The sequence below is a fragment of the Kryptolebias marmoratus genome, linkage group LG9 (genome assembly GCF_001649575.2).
Source record: "Kryptolebias marmoratus isolate JLee-2015 linkage group LG9, ASM164957v2, whole genome shotgun sequence".
NCBI classification, from domain to species: domain Eukaryota; kingdom Metazoa; phylum Chordata; class Actinopteri; order Cyprinodontiformes; family Rivulidae; genus Kryptolebias; species Kryptolebias marmoratus.
Genome location: NC_051438.1, coordinates 23,060,560 through 23,081,980, shown reverse-complemented (window position 1 = coordinate 23,081,980; position 21,421 = coordinate 23,060,560). Strand labels below are relative to the sequence as shown.

The 21,421-nt window shown below is 37.3% G+C and overlaps 1 protein-coding gene and 1 long non-coding RNA gene across 4 annotated transcripts in view; one reads left to right on the top strand and one right to left on the bottom strand.

Annotated features, from left to right (window-relative positions):
- The window catches only part of enox2 (ecto-NOX disulfide-thiol exchanger 2), a 153,765-nt gene that overhangs the window by 83,530 nt on the left and 48,814 nt on the right, over window positions 1-21,421 (top strand). For 2 of the 3 annotated variants that reach the window (XM_017408434.3, XM_017408435.3), the window contains one exon: window positions 16,274-16,402. In XM_017408434.3, the coding sequence (XP_017263923.1) occupies window positions 16,274-16,402 (129 nt within the window). Of the gene's footprint in view, window positions 1-8,344; window positions 8,455-16,273; window positions 16,403-21,421 lie in introns of all 3 variants that reach the window. The other variant, XM_017408436.3, reaches the window with a different exon arrangement.
- LOC119617348 overlaps window positions 6,446-21,421 on the bottom strand; it is a 29,389-nt gene continuing 14,413 nt past the window's right edge. Inside the window, exons 2-3 of the long non-coding RNA XR_005233584.1 lie at window positions 14,582-14,732; window positions 6,446-10,438 (exon numbers count right to left, since the gene is read on the bottom strand). This is a non-coding gene — a long non-coding RNA (uncharacterized LOC119617348). The remainder of the gene's footprint in view (window positions 10,439-14,581; window positions 14,733-21,421) is intronic.

Sequence of the window (21,421 nt, the reverse complement as noted above, 5' to 3'; positions counted from 1 at the left end):
ATGTTATTTCATGCAAGCTTTTTCGTGAGCTGTTTTATCTGTGCTCTTTACTTTTTTTCCTCGTGGTTAGGGCCACTCTGATTTAGAAGAGTACACGTGTTGTAATTTTGTGCAGCAGTGAGAATTGAAAGCTATTTAAATCAAGTCAGCAAATAGATGCAAACTGTGTTGGTGCTGGCCGGACTGTTATCATTCAAATCTGATAAAAACCATACTGTGTTAAACTTTCAGTATGTAACAGTGCAGGATGTTTGCTACTTCCCCAAAGGTATATCACAGTTTCATGAATTTGTAATGAATAAATAAACTTGCAGTAACTGTATCTGCAGTAATTTTCTAGTTGAATTGAAAATATGAGCAGCAAAATAAGCAGCAGAAATATCGTCACATAGCTTATATTTAATGTGCTTCTTCTGATTTTATTTTTAAACCCTTTACAAATATCATAACTAGCTAACTTGAATTCCTCACGGCTTAGAAAAAAATTTAACACCGAAGATGTGCTACTTCTATCACAAATTAGATGCATAGCTATGGTACATTTATGAACAGGGGAAAGAAATCTGACTTTTAAATTCACTTGTCAACCTGAAAATTGTCTGATTATAGTCACCAGTTAAGTCACTGGTTCATTCCGGTGACCATAGAGCATGCTCCGGAGTATTATTTCTTTAAAAAAATTTAATCAGAAATAAAAACCTTTCACTCTTTTCTGTCACTTGGTAATAAATGCATTGGTTATATTGCTTTGTGGTAGTCATGGTGACAGAGCGCCCATCAGGTTTCCACAGCAACCAAGTGGAATTGAGAGGGAGAACGTTGGTGCTTTATCCATATATGCTTATATGTGCTATGTCCTTTGATAGACCTGCTCTTTTAATAATTCCCAAAACTTTTTTGAAGTTTGTGGAAGGTTGTCATGTCACAAGTGAAAACTAGGCCATTTTATTCATTTATTTATTATCTAATCTCTGTTAAAATTCCAGCCTACTTGGTCATGTTTCGTGCCATACTCATTTATTTTGCAGATGTTTTTGCTGGCAGAAGTACCCCTGGGTCTCCTGGGCTTACGCTAAACCTGCTGATGAAGACATTTTTGCTCTATTGTGTCTTTCGTCTATAAAGTCAATGTAATTAATACACTCAGCACTCACCCTAAAGTTTTTTTCCCTCTCCTATCTTACTTCCTGCCTGCCCACCTTGAACTGCATCATTCCTTCGTATCATTTTTTATTGATCTCAAGGAAGTAATTAGGCTTCTTTTTTTAGTTAATGGAATGCACAAAAAGCCCTGCCTGGCAGACAAACTACTTGATGTGAAACTTGCTGCAGTCCCCAGAGCTCGTGTAATGGAAGGGCACGTGGGTGTGTGTGAGTTGGATGAAGAGGATGCAGACAAACGCCTTCAAACACAGTTAGTGCTGGGAGTCAGGGAGACAAACCTCGGTGTCTCAGGAGTTTCAGCGTGAAGCTCACAGTCACAGCAGCGTGCAGGCTCATTCAGCTGTAATAACTTTACCTTTCAAAGACGTTCAGTGAAGAATATAACGGTAAATCCATGTTGTGAATGAAAGTCGCTTAATCATTGTAGAGATCATAATTTAAATATATTAAACTAATTTTTCTTTGGAAAATATAAATGAACATTCAGTTTATTTTAAAGAGACGGGAATCTGAGGAAAGCAGTAGTTGTCAAAGACTTGTAATTGATTTACGGTTTGTTTAAAGGCTTTTCCAGCTGTCGATCAACCATGACCATCAAATGTGTTTTCCCTCGAAGCACGACATATTAATGTATTAATTCAAGCTAAGCGTACCTCAGGCACTGCACCACCCCAAAGGATGACAATCAAACAACTTTTTTTTTCCTTTTTCTGGGCCTCTAAGCTGTCAGAACAAGAGACCAAACTTCAAAAGAGAGGAAAAAGACAGATTTAAAGAGGTCCCGCGTTATTTTTTTCTCCCTTCAAGGTTGTCAAACTGTCCTTCAGGCGTCAATAGACATGTTCAATTTGTGTCTCTTGTACTAAACAAGGATTTGTCTGTGTAGTGACGACTTGTTAAACAGCAAACTCCTTCAAGGCTGCAAACCAGCTGCACGCAGTCTGGAAACACAAAGGAGCTCAAGCTGTTAAAGTGTTTTGTGACGTAGCTATGTTTGATTCGGGTTAAATGTATGCAAAATTGTGCTCTATATTTTACAGTGGCAAACTGTCAAGAAGAATAAAAAAATACATGAATAAAAAACTTGTAAAAATTCAACCATTTTATTTCTGTCACTTTTAGAAAATGAAATAATCCATGGTTTGTTTGTCTGCGATACGATATACCGTGAGCTTGTTTCTGTGTTTTCTGTCTGAACGCCTCACTGTGGAGTGGCTTTCTGTCAGGGAAAACAATTAACCAATCAGAACTTATTGTGTGCTGTTGCTGGGCAGATTGTCTTGTACACAAGGTATTCATTATCTGTACCAGAAGGGCCCTGCCTATTGAAACTAATGTCTGGATAAGTCTGGATAAACAGTTTGATCAGCCAATTTGATTTGGAGTTGTGGTCAGTGAGAGTTTTTCTTTGGACCATTGGGTATTCTTGCAGAAGTGGTAACTTAAATAGGAGGCGAGGCTAAAGCAGGGCTGCTATTGTGAAGATGGAAACAGGTGGATATGATACCATGGTGGAATTATTATTGGTGGCTTTTTAAAGAGGACCACTCAATAAAACAATGAATGTTGTTTAAAAAGGCTGCTCTATAACTTTTGGAGCTATTTCAATCTTTGATTTGCTAGCTGTTTGACTGGAAAGGAAAGGCTATGAGAATATTAGCTGTTTTTTTATCAGTGTTGGTCACTGTTTTTTCAGTCTTCCTCCCTGCGAGCTGCCGCTCTGTTGTACCCACCTCGGCAGCGTGGGGATACAGAGTTGCAAAGGACCTGGAGCCCTTCGATAACATCAGTGATGAGTCCTGTTTCACTCAATCAGTTCATTCCCACTCTGTACCTGTGCACACACACTTGTTGCATGATTGTTCAAGGGTTGTCTTCAATTTGTTGTGCATGTTCCAATTCGTGCATATTGACTTTGTCTGCTTTGCTCTGATGAAAGTGTGTTGTGTTTAATATGCCAAGTTTTAGCAGGTCTATGTGGGTGTAATTGTGTTGTGAACTGTCTGTTCAGAAACGTCAACAGGCTGTGTGGTGGTTCTGTCAGTTGACTATGCACTGGCGAGTGTTAGTGAGTGTAACTTTTCGACGGCACATTGTTTATACTGTATATATGTGAATGGAGTGTGTGTGTGGGTGGGGGGGGCGGGGGTTCCCAGTTGTGATTAGCATGCCTGCCACTGATATTTTATCATATGCTGCTATACTTTCCTCATTTTGAACAATACTGTCAATATGTGAATATGTACTGAGCAAATATTAAAGTTCTCACTCAATATAATATTTATTTTCTCCCGATTTTGTTCTAACACCACTGAGAAGGAAATTAATCACCTCCTCTGAATTCAACTTTTGGTCACTATATGGATTAGTGCCAGTAAATCTTAAGGCTCTGACACTCATTTAAGTCTTTCCCTGATGCTTAAGGAACAATTAATCTCAAACGCTGGGGATTTGCCTTCAAGCTGCTGTCTGATAATAGTGAAAGAAAAATTTAAGTGGAATTAGAGTTAGAGAAAGGGTAAAAAAATGCCAGAAGGATGGTAAATATTGAGCAATTCTGTATTAGCTCCCATGTACAAGGACATTAAAGGACAGGTTTGGCAAACTGAAGAAACAAAGTAACAGCTGCACTGCAGAGTTTTGAAGAAGGTTTTTATAGAGGTCAGTGTATTGGTTGCAGTTTCCCTCTCCCTTTAATTTCGGATGAATTTTGCATTGTAATTATAAATTTTAATGAAGCGGGTGAACCAAATGAAAGTTAAAGCAGATGAAAGCAGCCCTGAGTGAAAGCAGATCCCAAACCTAAATCTCAACACTGAGGCAGAGATATCAAATAACACATCACTGGGCTAAACTTTAAATCCAAGAATGCTAATCTTGTGCCCCTGCTGTTTTGAGGAGTGCTAACCACTTACAGAACTTTGCACAGAGAAGATTTTTTCTTTGTTGTTGACTTGTGTTCTTGACATTACATGTGGGATCAATTAAAGTGCACAGCTGTTAGATTCCCTATCAAGTCTAACAAGCTTTAAAGAGCAGACTATACTTTGTTCTCTATTCTAAGCACTGGTTTCACTAAAACTTCAGGCTTCTCCATTTATTGTCCTTGTTCAAAATGACTATCTGATTCATCCACAGTTGACCAACACAGCTTGCTACACTTTTATTGATCCTTTTTTTGTTTTTTCTTTTGCTGCTTTGGCATCCAGTTTTGGCCTTTATTTCAGATATATTCCAGGATACCGAGCCAACTCAAAAAGCACAAATGCAACTTGTTCATGTTATAGTTCACAACAGATTGTGACTGTTTGAAAATTGCACGTGTTACTTGTAATTATTTGGTGGCATTATGAAATGTAGAAATATGAAAAAGAAATGTTCTTGGCCGACATCAAAATGTTGCGTTTTAACACCAACATTTTGCACTTATTGCTGTGTAGCCTCTCTTCAAGCCTCAAAATCACTTCATATAATGGCTTGGACAGATGGTCACTGGAAATATGAAAGACTGGAAAAAGTCCAGCCAGTGATTAGCTTCCATTTAGCAGTGTAGACTGTTGATTGAAACCCAAATACTGTATTTAGTACATAGTCCTGAAGCGTTTTTCTGCAAGGTTTTATACTCAAAGCAGGTTGTTTTGCCTGAAGCAGTTACCATCTGTTACATGTAGTGTAAAGTGATACACTTCAAATTCTCTGGATTCTGTTGGGTTTGTCATCACTGCTGTTTGCAGGTTGAATGTAATGTTGAACCCTGCACAACAGTATCTCAATAAAACAAGCAAATGATTTGGCTCAAACTCCAAAAGGATTAAGGCCAGACTAAATGAAACAAAAATTGCTTTTTAGTTTTTTGTTCCTATTCTGTTTTCTTTTTTTTAACATCCATCTATCCATCCATTAGCTTTACCTGGTAAAACTGGTGCCCATCTCCAACAGTAATCGTGTAAGAGGCGAGGTACACCCTGTACAGGTCACAAGTCCGTCACAGGGCCACACAGAGAGAACTCAGACAAACAACTATTCATGCTCTCACTCGCACCTAGAGACAATTTAGAGTTACCAGTTAACCTAACATGCATGTTTCAGTTAGTGGGAGGAAATTGGACGAACCTGGGGGAAAAAAAAAACCCACACATGCACAGGGAGCACATGCAAACTCCACACATGCAGGTCCCAGGGGGGAGACGACCTGTGACCTCCTCGCTGTGAGGCAACAGTGCTAACCACTGCTCCACTGTGCCGTCCTCCTTTTTAACATTTTACCCTTAAATGGTTGTAAATCCATTAAAATATTCCCAGCTGTTATTTTTGGCCGTGTGTTGAAAGATGGTTATTTAATAAATTGTATAAAACTTTGCATCATATCAGATCTTATCAGGTTCAGAACGATTTAATGACTAAAACAAGCGCATCTAGTTTACTATTACTTGTATATTCTATGTTATAAATGATTTTGTGTTTCATTGTTGTTGTTTTTTATTGGCTGTGCCTGTTATTTTTATTTATTGATTTTATGCATAGGTATCTTCCAGTGGCACCTTGTTGCTACATGGAATTTAGTAACCTTTAATTCTAATGTAAGCTTTAGCTTTTTACATCTTTGATACACTTTAAATCCTGTTTTAAAAACTGAAGCTGATTTGATTTTTCTGCTGAACATAAAACTTCTCCAGAAAAGCCGGGAAGTGTTGAAAGTTATAAATGATCTTACAGTACTTAAGCTGGTTTTCTTAAATCTCACACTTGGATAAATGTACTATTAATCTATTCTTGTGTTTAGAGTCTTAGTAGACTTGTTTACAGGTATAATTAGTGCTCCATAAATTTACATTATTTATATTTAAACAAGTAGCTTTAATATATTGTTTTCATTCTGCTGAATAGTTATTTATTCTCTGAAAACACTGGAGGTTGTTTCCTATTTTAAAAACATATTTTTCACTTGTAATGAGACCTGTTAAAAGTTTGTAAATAAAAGTATTATTTGTTCTCAACTATTAAGCTAAAAATGATTTCAGTTTTTGGCCAAATGCATCCAGACTTTTCAGCTATTTGGAAACGTTCTGAAAAAGGTTGTAATAAAATCGGGGAGGAAAAGAAATATATGAGGCAAAATGTTTAAAAAAATGGCTTCTCTGATTGATAAACAGTCGTATTATTCAGTTTAGCTTTCAAACCACTAATTAACCAAACAGTTGCAAAAAGAAAAACCAGCAACCAACAAGATCACCAGTTTATAATAATATAATAAATGTAAATATTACACCTCAAGATCATGAGAAAAAAGTTGCTCTTTTTCATATTTTTTGCTGGGGTTTTTGTTTGTTTGTTTTGTTTTATTGACATCTATTGACCAGGCAGCAACAACTTAAAAAAAGAGACCGGTCATGAAAAACGCAGTTTATTTCAGCCATAATGCGAAGTCTGTAGATAAATGGTCCCAGAGTAGCAGAGTATCTCCTTCGCCTATGTTTTCTTGTTTACACTGTAGTTCTGTCAATATAAATGCTGATTAGGTGTGAGTGTGCTGAAGCCAATTTCAGCCTCATCTATGTAAGCTATCTAATAAAAAGGAGAGGGTTCTTTATTGAAGCCCGGTTGCTTGTACTTTAAATGCATGCAGGATTATATGTAGTTCATCAGGTTGGAGCAATTTGTTTTTAAGCACTTAACTATTGCATAAATTGTTGGCTTAGATCCCACAGGAGTCAAAGCCACTTTCATCTTTTCCCTTCACACAACACAAAATGGTCCAACAACCTATTAAATCTGTCCCTTTTGAGATTGATGTTCTGGTAATAGTCTATTTCTTTACATCTGTATGACCGGATTGACTTCTTACAAATTATTTAAAGTATTAAAGATGCGACAGCCTGTTCAGCTTTAAAAAATAATTCAGTCTTGGTCTCCTCCTCTGTTGCTCACCTCCCCCTCCAGGACATCAGGTTCTGTATATCATTTAAGAAGACTGATCTTTTTAGTAATCAGATCTGTGGGATTTGGGTTTTTTTAATGGGTGTAGTGTGGGGATTTAGAATAAAATGTACCTAACAAATATGTAGCATATGCTTCATCGAGCTTTCTATAGGCATATTGAGATCTGCTGTTCTTTTATGCACTCTTTTTCAGCATATGTTATGTCAATGACGTATTGTTCATGTTTGAAATAATAAGGTAACATATTATGAAGACACACATGCTTAAGCCCATCTCCCTTCTTTAATGTATGTCTTCCAGATGTGCCAGCAGCGTTAGATCTATCTCCCAGATGTGACAGAAATATAAAGGACAATAATCTGTTCCTCTGTAATTGGCTAAGTCCCCTCACTGCTGTCAGTAAAGACAGAAGGATGTCAACCTCCTCCTCCATTATGTTCTGTGAGGTAACTTCCTCTGAGTTCATCATTCCTGCAGATTAGCAGCAGCTGTTTTCTGACATCATTTGGTCGATCCGTTTGCTCCTGCGTTCTGTCAGGAGTTGGCTGTGCCTTAGTTATGGATGTTTTTACTTCTAATGACTTTCAGATTTGCTGTGTTTTTAACTTTAGAGGAAAAAGAAAAAATGCATAAGATGCTGCATTCGTTACAGTCGTTGTGTCTTATTGTACAGAATTATATGTGTTTACAAATGGTATACACACATATGGTTCTGTGTGGAGACAAGGATTTTGTAACCAAAGTGCAAAAGTTCTCAAGCTCCCTTCATTTCTTTTTGAATAAAATATATATTTTACTTTCAAGAAGCCAGCAATATTCCTCCATGGTTTCTGGAAGTCTTTCAAAGTTTTTATTTCCTTTGGGATTTGATGGCTTTTTCATTTGACTCATTTTCAGTCCAGTCTTGGTAACTGTATGAGCTCAGAAAAAACATTCAAGTATTGAAATGCACCTAACACAGAAGATGATTTAATATTAGGTCTGTACATAACAGATGGCTTTGCAAAGAACTTAATGTGAACTTGCATCTTTCGGCTCTTTTTTTTACCAACAACCTGGGGCAAAATAAGAAGAAATGTGCAGTTTAAATTTTTTGCTCTGTATTATGTGTTAGCAGAATGTTTCAGTTGTTCTGACCAAACATAACTATCAAAATCTTTCTACTTTATAGATAGAAACTACAAGTCAAAGTGAAAAGCTGTTTTTTTGCACGGACTGAAGCCTGAATTTGTTTTTTCAGAGCAAAACCAGACGCGTTGCTGCTTAGTCTTCATCCTCACAATTTACCCAAGATCTGACCGAGAGATTGAAACATTACCATTTCAGAGCCGTCATCAGGCAATGCTAGAGGTAGTTTTCATTGATTTTTCTCATTAAACACCAACTTTTCAGACAGAATTTACAGAAGCTGGCATCATAGATTCTACTCATAACCTCACATCATTATCACAGCACATTTTTCAGAAAGCTTTGACAGCGTTATGGAGAGTTTGCAGCCGTGTTTGTGATCTTTTTTCCCTCTTTTATGCTTTTTATCTCTTATCCCTCCCCCTCCCCTCAGATATCAGAGTGATCTTTTCTTTTCCGTCACTTCTTTTAGCCTGATAACACAAAGAGCCATGCTCCTGTTCAGGAGCAGATGTTCCTCCTTGACAGCATTGATTCAAACACAGTGGCCTTAGCTCCATTTCTATAGAAATCGTTCCTGATAAGGCGGTAGAAACTGTAGTTGTTTACTGCAACTAATCTGCCTATCAGGGAAGTCCTCAATAAGGCTTCTTCTCAGTGAGATAAAATGCTGATGTTTACTTTATGTCAATGTGTCACTTCTGGTTGTCACATTTATGGCTGTCCTGATGTGGCATCTTTGCTTTTTTACCAGAGTCCCATCTTGCAATATAAAAAAAGAAGGAAAGAAAAAGATGAAACTGATTCATGGCATTGAAACTATGCATTTGCAGGACAAAGGTTGTTCAAGTCATAACAGCACAACCTAGTCTCTGTCAGTGGGAGTCATATTTCGTATTCTGGTATGAATGAAACACATTACAAAAAAGTTAATATGAGCTTTTTAGCAAAAAGTGCATCTCTTTTTAACTGCAGTTTCTGTCTGCTGGCTGTTGCGAAACCTGTGTGCTCAGGGAGGAAAAGCTATGTTCAGATTGATGTTATTTCAGTTTTATTCATGTGTCAGTAAATTGTTAGCTTTAACTTCTCTTTTGTAGTTCCATAAAAGAAATAGAACAATTGTGAAAGGCAGCCTAAATACATATAAATTTTAGCTTTTTGTAGTGAGTAACAGACTAATGTGGGGTGCACTGACTGGTTGTTCTGCATTTCACACTCCCACCATCACTAATATGATGAACACATTTGTGATATTTCAAAATAATTTCATCATGTGAATGATGTAAAGAACTGGACTGATCACATTCTGATGAGCATCTCTTTGGTTCAAGGGAGCCAAATAACTATTTCAGTTTTGTAGAAAGTGTCTGATTTGGTGGCCTTGGACTTCAGAGTTTTCTTCTCTGCATCATGTTGAATCGCATTAAATATTCATTAGTCTTGTAGTATTGAATTGCCAGTTCACCTTTTCTGAGGATTGGGTTCATGTTGGTTTTCCAGTTCTAATTTCATATTCAGTTTTTCACAACCTTTGCCTCCACCTACGCACAAAAGTCACGGTCACTTCTTTGGACACAAATCCAGCTGATTCTCTCTCACCATCAAAATCATTTTTAAGATTTGTTTGCAGTCGGGAGCCTGGGGTTGCCTCTCACTCTGGTATATAAGCAGATAGTTTTTATTTAGTATTTTCTTTTTTTTGTTTGGTTGTTTTGCTTTTTATTGTAAGGTTTATAACCGTCGGTCTTGAAATGAATAATCCCCCAATCTTCTTTCTTCAAATAACTTCTACAAATAAGAAAGATAGGTGTAACACATTGGTGAAAAACTTTTTGCAAGAACAAAATCTGAGCAAAGGTTGGGCACACAAACAGGACCTTCTACTCAGTGTAAAAAAACCTAACTACAGTGATGTATGTCCTGCTCCAGCAAACTTGTCAACTTTGAAGAGGCAGAATCCTCTGTGTCCAGCTTTCTGAAATGCCACAAGAAATCCCAAGATGAAGATGTCCCTCAATATCAGCCATACAACCTGCATTTTAAGAAAGAAAATTCTGATGGTTGTAATAACGTGTCATAAGGTGATTGAAAGAGAAACAGCAGAGGGGGAGTTTTTTCCTGCTTCGTACTCTTGACGAGGTCGGACAGTCTTCTGACTTCTTCTGTCATCCTTACATCTTCACTCTTTTTGTCGTTTTCTCTGGTCCTAAAAGAGACAGCAGTGGAGTTAAACACTCGGGGCACTCTTCACTGTGCCATCACTAATCACCAGAGCCTTAGCAGCTTTATCATAATTAACAGATCAAAGAAGTGGAGAAAAGGGCAGTCATACATTATTAAAGAGACACCGTGTGAGTATGTGTATGCAAGCCATGTAAGTATTAGGAAAAAAGAGAGGAATCTTTCAGAGCACATACCCTCTGTTTTGAAAAGGTTTTCATAATTAATTAGAGATTAATGAAAGAATATATGTAGGGTGGACTTTTTACCTGCCTCACATTTTCTGAAGCACAAGCATGCAGACTTGCATTCAAAATAAGATTAAGGTCAAAAAGCTGGGATAGCAGTTCTGTATTCAGTTTTTGTTTGCATACACAAGTGTGCGGACTTGACATATTCTTTCAAATGAAAAATGCCAAACATGGGCCTCAGTGTGGTGAGCGAGACTTAGGAGTTAAGAACAAATATTCAGAGTTTTATTTTATTTCATTTTTTTAAGGACACTGGTATTGAAAATTAATAATGCTCATCTTTTTCATAATTAAGTTTTTATCATTACGCAGCAGAAGATTGTTTAACAAAACTGCAGCATAGTTGCTCTATGCCACATGCAAAACACAAAAGGAACAAAAAAGTGCACATCAGTGAAGAATCAATTAAAAGAAAGAACCGAAAACACAAATAAGCAAACCTTTTAGCTGTCATGAATAAATTAACAGTAAAAAACAACAATATGTTGTTTTGTTTTGGACTAAAATTACTGGACCTTTGTCAAAAATGTCCAATTATATAGCCTTGAATTTAAGCTGTCTGTTTTTTCTGCCCTGACTGGTGTTGGCTGACCGAGTCCAGAGCATAAATAAGATAGGTTGGATAAGTAATAATCAGTGATGAGTTCTTCTGTAAAAAGAACAAAAGAACAACTCAATTTTACCAAAAGAAGAAAGACTTACTGGTCTCTGCCTGTATCAGCATGTTTGTACTTTGCATTAGCAAAATAAGTATATTGTTTTTTATAACCAAGCCTCTCTGCTTTATCCACCATTTTAGTGTTTAGAGGTCAGTTTGAGATGGCTCCCATAATTTACTTGTTTCTTCTGCCATCAAAATCACAACCCTCAACAAAAGCTACCTATTCTTTATCCTTTTATTCTGTCCTTTCTCTTTTTATCTCCATCCCTCATCTCTTTAGCTCCCTCTTGAATTTGCTCTCCAGGGGCTGTAATAAATCTGTGGTTAGCCGTTAAAACCATGCACATTTTAGACTAAATGGCCCCCAGCATCCATCTGCCTGCTGTTGGGGCTTTCGGCCAATGGGCCTTTAAATGACTTAATTTCCTCTCTGCCTCCTGGGGGAGTTTTAGGGAAGCTAAAAGCTGGTCACAGCCTGCAGAGAATGAGTATCAGGAAAGCCTTGAGCTGGGTGGACCTTAGCTGAATCAAAATCACTTGTGCTTTAATTGCCATGGGCAATATCCTGAATGCAGATATGTACCATAGAGTTGAGGGAGTAGAGTTTCACTCAGGGTGGTTTCTTAATGACTTGTCCATTAGTATTTTATGTTTCAGCTATTCAGGAGGATTGTAATCTTTGTAAGATTGTTTTATAAGGTAGAACCTCTGGTTTTTGTAGATTCGGTTAATAAAAACGGTCAGATCAATCTAATTAAAATGGAAATCGTAGGACTAAAGTGATATGAAGTAAGGTTTTGATTCTAGTGCAACATTTATGATCTCAGCATATTGAACATGCAGTTTTGAATTTCAGGTAATACTATTCAGAGTACAGTAAGTTCTTAAAGCCATCCCATAAGATATAAATGTGACCTCTATTTAAATCCTACTAAGCTTGTCCAAATTACATTATTACGTTCAGGTCGTAAAGGTTTTATATTTTGTTGTGTCATAAGATCTCAGCTACACATGCTGAAATTCATACAGTTAGATTTGCTGTTTGCATATGACAAGACAACTTGAGCTAGCAGCTACAAATAGTTGGGCTTTTTATCTGTTTTTATTTCCATCGATTTCTACGTTATCTAGTCATTTAACCTTGGAGTTAACTTTTCACTTAGGTGTATTGTTTATTCTGTGTGTATAATTAACCTTATTGAAGTGTTCCTACCCATGATCTCAGTTTAAAAAGAAATATTTACTGACATTGATTTCCTTATTGACAGTTTTGTGCATGACTCCTGTTCCTCCTTCCTGGCAAGGTGAACTTGGTGTGTATCTGTTCTTGCACACATGTACAGCCCCGTGTTTCAGGAGCTGTTTATTATTCCACCTTGAGCTCCACATATCAATGCGATGGTGTCACATCGAACGTTTAGGGAGTACAGAGGCCAGCTCTTGCCCGCAAGGACACACTGTCACATCAAAAGTACTGAAAGACTGACATACAGAAGTTCATGTCAGGAAAGTATATTTGACTAATGGAAGGATGTGTGTGTTTGGAAAGATAAGACAATAAATGGCAGGATGAGACAAAGCATGATAGGCCTCAGAGAAGGTGTTTTCGATGATGAAAAGAGATAGGTACAGTAAATGAAGGCAGTGAATGAAGGGGTGAAGTGGACACATAAATGGTGAGGAATATAACTAAAAGACTTCTTGTCAACAGGGTCAGAAGGCCGCTGCAGTGGAGATAACTTGACCTGCACTTGGAGCGCACTTGAACTTTTCTGACCGAAACGGTTAAATGCGTGGGAATTTAATGTAAGCTGCACAATCAATAGGTGTCCTGTCCTTCAGTGAGGAGGAACAAATGTATTCTGGGCATATTTTTATTTGTCAGTGTATTAGGTAGAAGAATAAATTGATTTGCTTTTTAGAATTTTCCTCTTTTATTTAGAAAGATTTAGCAAACTTCATCTCTAAGTAGGTCTGTCTTCTGTTTTCATTAGATTTAAATTGGCTTTTAGACAAACAGTTAGATGGAGCAACACTGAAAATAAGAAATTGACTGGTTGCTTTTGTGTTGTGTGTACCCTGCCTCTCAGCCAGCGACTGCTGGAGATGGGAACCCGGCTCCCTGCAACCTTTTACAGAAAAGCAGGTGAAGAAAATGAATGAAATTGGATGGATGGACATCAGTACCGCAGATGCAACAGTTGCAGTCTTGCGGGCTGATTTTTGTAAACCTTTGACCTGACGATTTCGGTTTCTTATCAAAGATAGTGTCAGGGCTCCCCCCCCTCCCCCTTCATATTTTTGATTAAAGTAGAACTTTAACTTTAATAGTTCGTAAAAACCATTTACAGTAGCAAAATAGAAGAAAATGTTTACTTTTTATTCAAAACTGTACCAGGTTACAGAGCTTTCTCTCACTATTTTTCTGCTTGACCTCAGTTTAAATGAAATTGCTGCAGTGTCCTACAAACTGAGGTTAGAAACATTTTTTATCATCCATTTATTTAACTGTAAGTACAGTATTTGCATGGCAAATTACAGCTTGATTATTATAGCAATTAAACTATTAAATTCTTAAAATTCTTAATTTAGTTTCAAATAAAAGATCACAGAAAGTTAAATTTACCTAAAAATAATTATTTTTTGTGTGTAAGACCTAAAAATATTGTATGAAATAAGAATAAATACTATATAGATGTATATATGGTACAGTTTTGGCATTTTAGTTCATGTTGAATTTTGTATCAGCACCAGGCTTTACTGTCCCCACATCTAATTAATAACATTTTCTTAGTTAAACAAGCAGACTCTATTTGGCTTAAAACATCACTTATCCAATCCTGAGTGCGTATATTCATTAGCTCTCCAGAGATGATGGCTAATGTACTGTAAACTGTAATAAAACTACTATAAAATACCCCACCTCTATTCTTCCCCTTCTTCATTTTAACTCCTGGAAAAGTGTCCCCAGTTAATGGGGTTGTGTTCGTTAACAAGCCTGTGAAGTCCTCGTCAGCAGCATTATCACAGCGACACGCAGACACGCAGGGTTTTATCAGGCCTCTCTATGGCAATGACAGCAGACAGCTCTGCAATTAGTGACTCAGGGAGAAAGGCAAAGAGGCAAGCAGCAATATTACACGTTGCCAGCTGTGTCTGAACACCAAGAATACCAATGCAGTGGCTGTTGTTCACACAGATTCACATACATTTATACCTGTTGGCTTCACAGTGTGCTCAGCCTCAGACCTTCTGTGGTGTGAAGTGTGTGCAGAGTGCAGCTCTCCTCATTATTAACAGCAGTGTTGGCTTTGGTATTGTAGAAGAGGGCAGCTTGGCTCGGCCAGCAGTCACAGCAATTTACAGGTCTGTCAGAGAGAAAGAGGTTGACCAGAGGACAGAATTAAAAAGCATTTACAGCTGTAAAATAGACTGCAGATGGGGAGAATGAGCTGCTGCTTGACGTATGATGTGTTCGCGTTGACCTCACTGCAGGGCTTTTATTGTGTTGTCCTAAATGTGTTTTCTTTATTATTCAACACTCAAAAGCAGGAAAGTCTGTGGTTGCCGGCTTGGCATGATGTGTTCATAGCATCGGGCTAAGTAAAAGACTTTTTAACATTTTCCAAGGTTTAGTGATATATTGTCTCGGAAGTGCCTGATAGCATCAGGATTTATGCTTAGTGCCATTATAATCTTGTTGTAGACATTATTTTCTTTGGCTTGCAAAGAGAAGCTGTTCAGAGTACTCATTAGTGTGCAGTTTATAATGATGATAATAATCTAATCCTATTTGTCAACTTTGCCACTTCAAGCAAATTTTGAAAGAGAAAATATTTTAGTTTCTTCTCCCCACACAGGGATAGAGTATCATTTCTACTGGGCTCCCAGCACAGGTCACTGAGACAGGAAGTGTCAAGAGGCCAGCCAGTTGAAGCAAGCAAGCAAACAGCACCACTAAGATAAATAGATTCTCTGTGACAGTACTGTTGAAATCACTGTTGTGTGAGACTGACTGCAGGCTCACAATGGCCCCCTCCCCTCCCTTCTTCCCTTAAAGCACCGAGAAAGGAACAATTTGTTGGAAGGAGGCAACTAGAAAAGCCTTGACAACACTACACTTTTACTTCTGGATCCTATTAATCTAAAAGTGTTTTTTTTTCCATCCTCTGCTTAGCTTCAGACCTCTCCTGGACTGCATCAGAAGTACTGACCTGTCAAAGTTACATTCAGCAAAACAAATACTTTCTTCCTTTTTTTTTAGATAATTACCAAAAAAACAAAGCTTTCATCTATGAAACTGCACAAATAACTACACCTTGTTATTTCAGATGGTGTTTTTGTGGTGTAGATTGGATTTCTCACCTTCCTTATGGCTTTGCCTCAAGGTGGCAACATCTGAGTCTGTTTATCTCCTAACCTGGTGCCACCAACTGCGTTGATGTTGTGATGTGATGTGGTTTCCAGACTTTACATATCAGAACTTTTTTTTAGGTAAATGCAACTTTCAGTGAACAACTGCAGGTTTCAGCTATTCCTTGTTTTACAAAAATCAAGACAAAATGCAGAAATGGCGAGTAAAAAAGATCCATTCTTACTTGTTGTAGAAAGGTTTTGAGGGTAAGTAGCATCCAGGCGATAATCAAACACTCTTGAATAAGGGATCATCAGCAGAAGTTTAGCTGGTGTGGAGCAATCAGGCATACATTGGCACAATGTCAATGAGGCACAAAACAGCCAGGCTGTTTTATTTTGGAAACTTACTGCATGCTCTGTGTCTTTTCTGCTCGGCGTATCTGCTGTGTACAGCTGGGCACGCCTTCTGCCAGTGATGGAGTGGGCATGTTGTTTACCTAAATGACACTAACCCTTTCTGCATTTCCTTTTTTGTTTGTGTTTACTTCCACAGAAGGCATTTGTAACATGACAATGGACTCCAACTCAATAACAATGCCGATGTCAGACCCCAATGCCTGGGCAGCCATGAATAACTTAAGAATGCCTCCCATCGGAATGACTGGACAGCCACTTATTCCAGGTACTGCACACTTCATGTCCAAATTTAGATCATTTTCATCCATATGGGGACATTTTTATATGATACAGACCTTTTTTGATTATAAATACAAGGCATCTTCTCACTGAGATGATGCTTTAATCAAGTATTTAATTAGCTGTATCCTCTTTCACAATATAACTTTAGTTTATGTATATTTAAAAGTAATTCATGTGTTAATTCTGATTAATGTTGGCTACAAAGATGTTTTCATTTTTGAAGACAAAGTAAGATTGAAGCATTTTTATAAACCAATGTAAAATTTCCATATAAAATGTAAAGTTTTGTCTTAGGTTTGTTCCTAATCTTATTTTTTCCTCAAATGATCATGGTAAGGTGTTATATTTTTGGTTCAGGCAGGTCCTATAAACAAAACATAAAAAGTTTCAGAGCTCAGCATCTTGTAATAAGCATATTATTGGTATAATGGCAGCTATCCAAGGTTTAAAATCACTGTAATGTGGGAAGTTAAAATGGCAACAATTAACAAATTTAATTTACCTTTCTTTGACAAAGTTGAGTCAATATATTCTTATCTTGCTATTACAATAACTGGTCTTACTGATTGCTCTGCTATCTATAACATTAGGTTCAGCTGCACCCTCCCACTCTCCATCTCTGAAGAGTTATTCTTTTCTCTCCTCGGTAGAAGCCTTTCCCTAAAGCTTTTTATAAATCACTTCCCACTTCTTAGCTGAAATGCACTTTCATTTTTGAAATATGCCAGCCATGTGTGTATGTGTGTGTCTGTGCACACATGGAGATGAACAGTCTTCCAAATGCACTCCTCAAGAAATATTAGGGAAAACACACTTGCACGCTTGCACACGTAGACACAATAATAACATATTTCAAACTTAGTAAATAAAAAAAAAACCTTTCCCCTAAAGTAGGGAAGCGTTTCATAAAGACAGCAAGCTGAAAAATATAACATACAGTAATGTAAGTAGGTTTTCAGACTTATATTAGCCCTTAAATCTCTAACTGAGATGTAAACTTGCATTTTCTCTGGTTTCATTTCTTTTTACACAGTCAGACTAAGTGCAATGTACAAATATTCTCTCTGCATGTGTGTCTGAGGCCAGATCAAAAAAGTAAACACAGGAAGTAGGCCGTAAAGTACTTACTGTCCACACAAGCATAAGGAGAGCAATGAACATCCTACCACTGGTAAAAAACACTTCCTAATTACTACTATTGACAAGGTTAAATTAGGCTTCAGTTATAGCTTCCATTTATGGTCTTTGTTGCATCTGATTGGTTATAATCCAAATACTTTTTTGGATCCAAATGCTTTTTCAGTTTTCAAATCTGCAAAAACAAATCAAACCATTGATGATGGGGAAGAGAAACAAAAACCTAACTAAGCAAAGGTCAGAAAATACCTTCTGAGATAAAGTCCATGAAGATGGATGATGAATGCTGAATATGAAGTCATCTTTCTTGGGCTCTGCATTACAGATGAAAGGTGTTTGATAGAGGCTGAAGTACCTCTACTGAGCACCTTGCTTTGAACTTTATTCACAGCTGTTGATACCTTTTATGGCAGCCATTTAGCTTCATAGAAGGAAAAGTACTGTTGTAGCTAAAAACTAATGAAATCCATGCTAGTGATACAACATGCACAATATTGCAGCAATAAAACTGGCGCACATAAATGGAATGCAGCAATTAGTGAAATTATGAAACGTCGGCTGTGAGGAGGGTTAGTGAAACAGCTCTTACATTTAATCAAGTACTCAGGCAGATTTTGTCAAACAGCTTGGTGAATATTCCAGTTAGTTCTGGTCTGTGTACAGTAAACCTTTTCAAAGACCTTGATGTGATCATTGAAATATGAAAGAGACACAAGCTCAAAGGCTCTGCATACTTACACACACGTTTTCACTTTTTCTGACTAATTAGACCCTTTTTTCATGTCCCATATCAAATATGATGGATGATGGAGACGGGGTTGAAAGTAAATGATTTTCACTTCCTTTGGTAATTTATAATTCACAGGAGCAAAGCTACTATATATTAGGGATGGGCACTTTTAGCAAAAACACTCTTCAAATCTGTCAGTAATTATTCAGTTTTTCTTTAAACTTTCAGCCCACTCCCTCGTATCTCGTTCCAACTGTCTACCTACCAGCCGCAAACTTAACACTAATTAACAGCACAATTGTCAGCATAACAATGAGCTGTTTAAAAGCAGAGAAAGTAGTTTGAACAAGCACTAATTTCATGATATAGCATTCATGTTTTTGCTCAAAAATGACCGTGTTCACATGGTTGGAACTTACCCCAAGTCCTGCATCTAAAAACCCCTCAAAAGAAACAGCAGCTTTGGGTACAGAGATATTTGCTGCTCCTAATTCTGCGAGCTGGGGATCTTGTTGTTTCTTCATTTCTACAGCTCAACATGGAGGGGGATTCACATAAAAATGCACTCACCCATGAACATAGTTTCCACTTCATAATCCTTTCAAAATAAACTACTACTTTTTTTGGAGGGGTGGTGGGCATTAAGTTTTATGTTGACAAAAATCCACCCGGACTGTAAAAGCAGTGTTAAGAAACAAGTGTCAGTGTATAATAATAATAATAATAATAATAATAGCAATACGTGCCCATTTTAAATGGACTTTGAATATTTGAAAATCACTGCTCTAATTTCTTTAATATCGTATTAATTTTGGCTGTAGGTTTACTAACATGAATTTCAGTAGAATAAATGTTCACTCTGAAAAATGCTTGGTTGAATTACCCCCAACAGCAAACTTTAGCTAAATCAAGGGATATGTGTTTACTGTATCTGCCACTTCTGTGTCATTTAGCACCGAAGAGTGCGTGTGTGTGTGTGTGTGTGTGTGTGTGTATTTGTATATATGTATATAGGAATGAATAAAGAGTCTCACAGTTTTTATCACAACTTAGATGTTGAGATGAGTGCTATTCACAAGTACAAAACTGCTTATTACAGTGTCTCCTACACTGCACCCATTGAGAATCAAATTGAAGGCTGATTGAGGGATACTAATGGCTTGTTTATGTGATCTGATTAGCTAATATTACAGATAAAGATGTCGTTTTGCCTTAACAGGTACAATAAACCTACAGCAGAATGAGATAAATGTTGGTCAAGCTTCATTTAGTTTATGTTCTCACACTGAGAAGAGCTCTGAGGGATTTTTTTTTCCTTTACTAAAGTGGTTTCAGTGCTCATTCAGAGCCAGTCCTTATTTGGTGCTAGTGTTTTTTTCTGTTTTGTCTGTTCAAGCATCAGCTCCACCTCAAGAAACCAGTACAGTGCAGCAATGCAAAGAACCGCGTTCATTAGGGCCTGGTAGCAGGGTTTTGGGAACCAATCAGAGCAGCTAAAATAGTTAGTTGTCCCAGAATATCATTGGCTAAAAATGGACAGGTAATTTCATTATTGATATACCAATAGTTTAACCAAAATGTAATATAAAAAAGAAAATGTCACCTCCTGTTGCTCAGATGAACAATGAAAACATGCTGCTCTTTGAAGGTCTTTTGCAGTCACCAAAGGAATTTAGCATTTAATGCACACCTCTATAGTTTTTACTCTTTCTTTTTTATTCAAAACAAAAAGAAAAAAGCCTTACTTTTGACATGCAGAATAAATATAAAAGTGAGCTTAGATGTTCTAGCTTGTTTCTTTTTACAATTTTACAACAATTTGTCAGTACAAAATAATTCAAGGTTGGCTGCTACACAATACAGTAAGTGTCAAGTTAATATTTAATAACTGCTGACTTCTGTACCAGAACATGCCATCTGCATGTCTTCAGTTTAGCTTTATTTTCTTAATTCAAACTGTCAGCTAGGTTTTATCTCGAAAAATTCTACAAAATCCAAACACAAAGCGCTCGGCGCTCACACAGACATTCAAACAATGTCTCGAAGTCTTGTGCTGCTCTGACAGTCTGTGTTTGTTCCCAGAGCACCTTTGGCTTTCAAGTAATCCAGGTGGATTAGTTATTGACTATCTATCATGACAGCGCATCATCTTTTTCTTCTGTGTTTCACTTCCAGACAACAGAGAGTCGCTCACTTTTTCTTTTTCCACGCTTCTGATTGCGCACACTTTGTCATGTGATTCTCAGATGTAAGTTGGAGGTTTGTGTCAGTTTTAGGAGCCTTCAGAGACTGCCAGGTTCCTTCATGTTTTCATAGTACATTAAAACTCACTTTTGTTTTATCCACAGTTAGTCTGGATTTCTGGGTGTGTTTTTTTTTTTTATTGCAGTCTTTTCCTGCCTTCAGCCAGGTGGATTTATCCAGACAGACAGCTGGATAAACGGACCGCTCTGGGCCGAACCTTTAACACTGCAGCTTGACAAAACCTGGAGCACATCTACAATCGTGACAGTTTTACTTTCCGTAGATGTACGGAGCTTGGTTGTGTATATTAGAAAGTTCTTATTATATGATTGTGTTGGGAAGTGTTTTGGTAGTGGGAGAGATAAGACCCAGGCCACAGGCATGAGTCAAGCCTGTGCACACAGTGTGATATATGTTGTTTGTTACACAGAGGGTTATTGTGCCTTACATCCAACCATCAATCATGACGGTACCTAGAGGTTATATGTAATGTGATTCAGTGTTGTGCATTATGACATCTGCTGCATTGCATGTCTGCCTATCGTGTGAGATGAAACTCTCTTCTCTTGATTTCTGTTGTTTTTACTTTCTTTTATTTCTCCCACACATGAAAATTTATCAAACCATTAGCTACAGTTGGCCAATGCAACACCTTTCCAGAAGTACTCACACCACATTGTCACCAAAGTTGAACTTGGTTCAGCTTTTTGGAAGAAAATGAAGCACACTTTGTTACTTGAACAGCCTTAAGTAATAGAGTTTTTTTTGCACTCATGGACTTTGGACATGTTAAAAATTTAATAGTGTAAAGCCATCTGGGACATATTTTAGATTTTATCAATTAGATTATGACCATCATAATTGCTATTTAATGCAGGATAAGTGTAAATG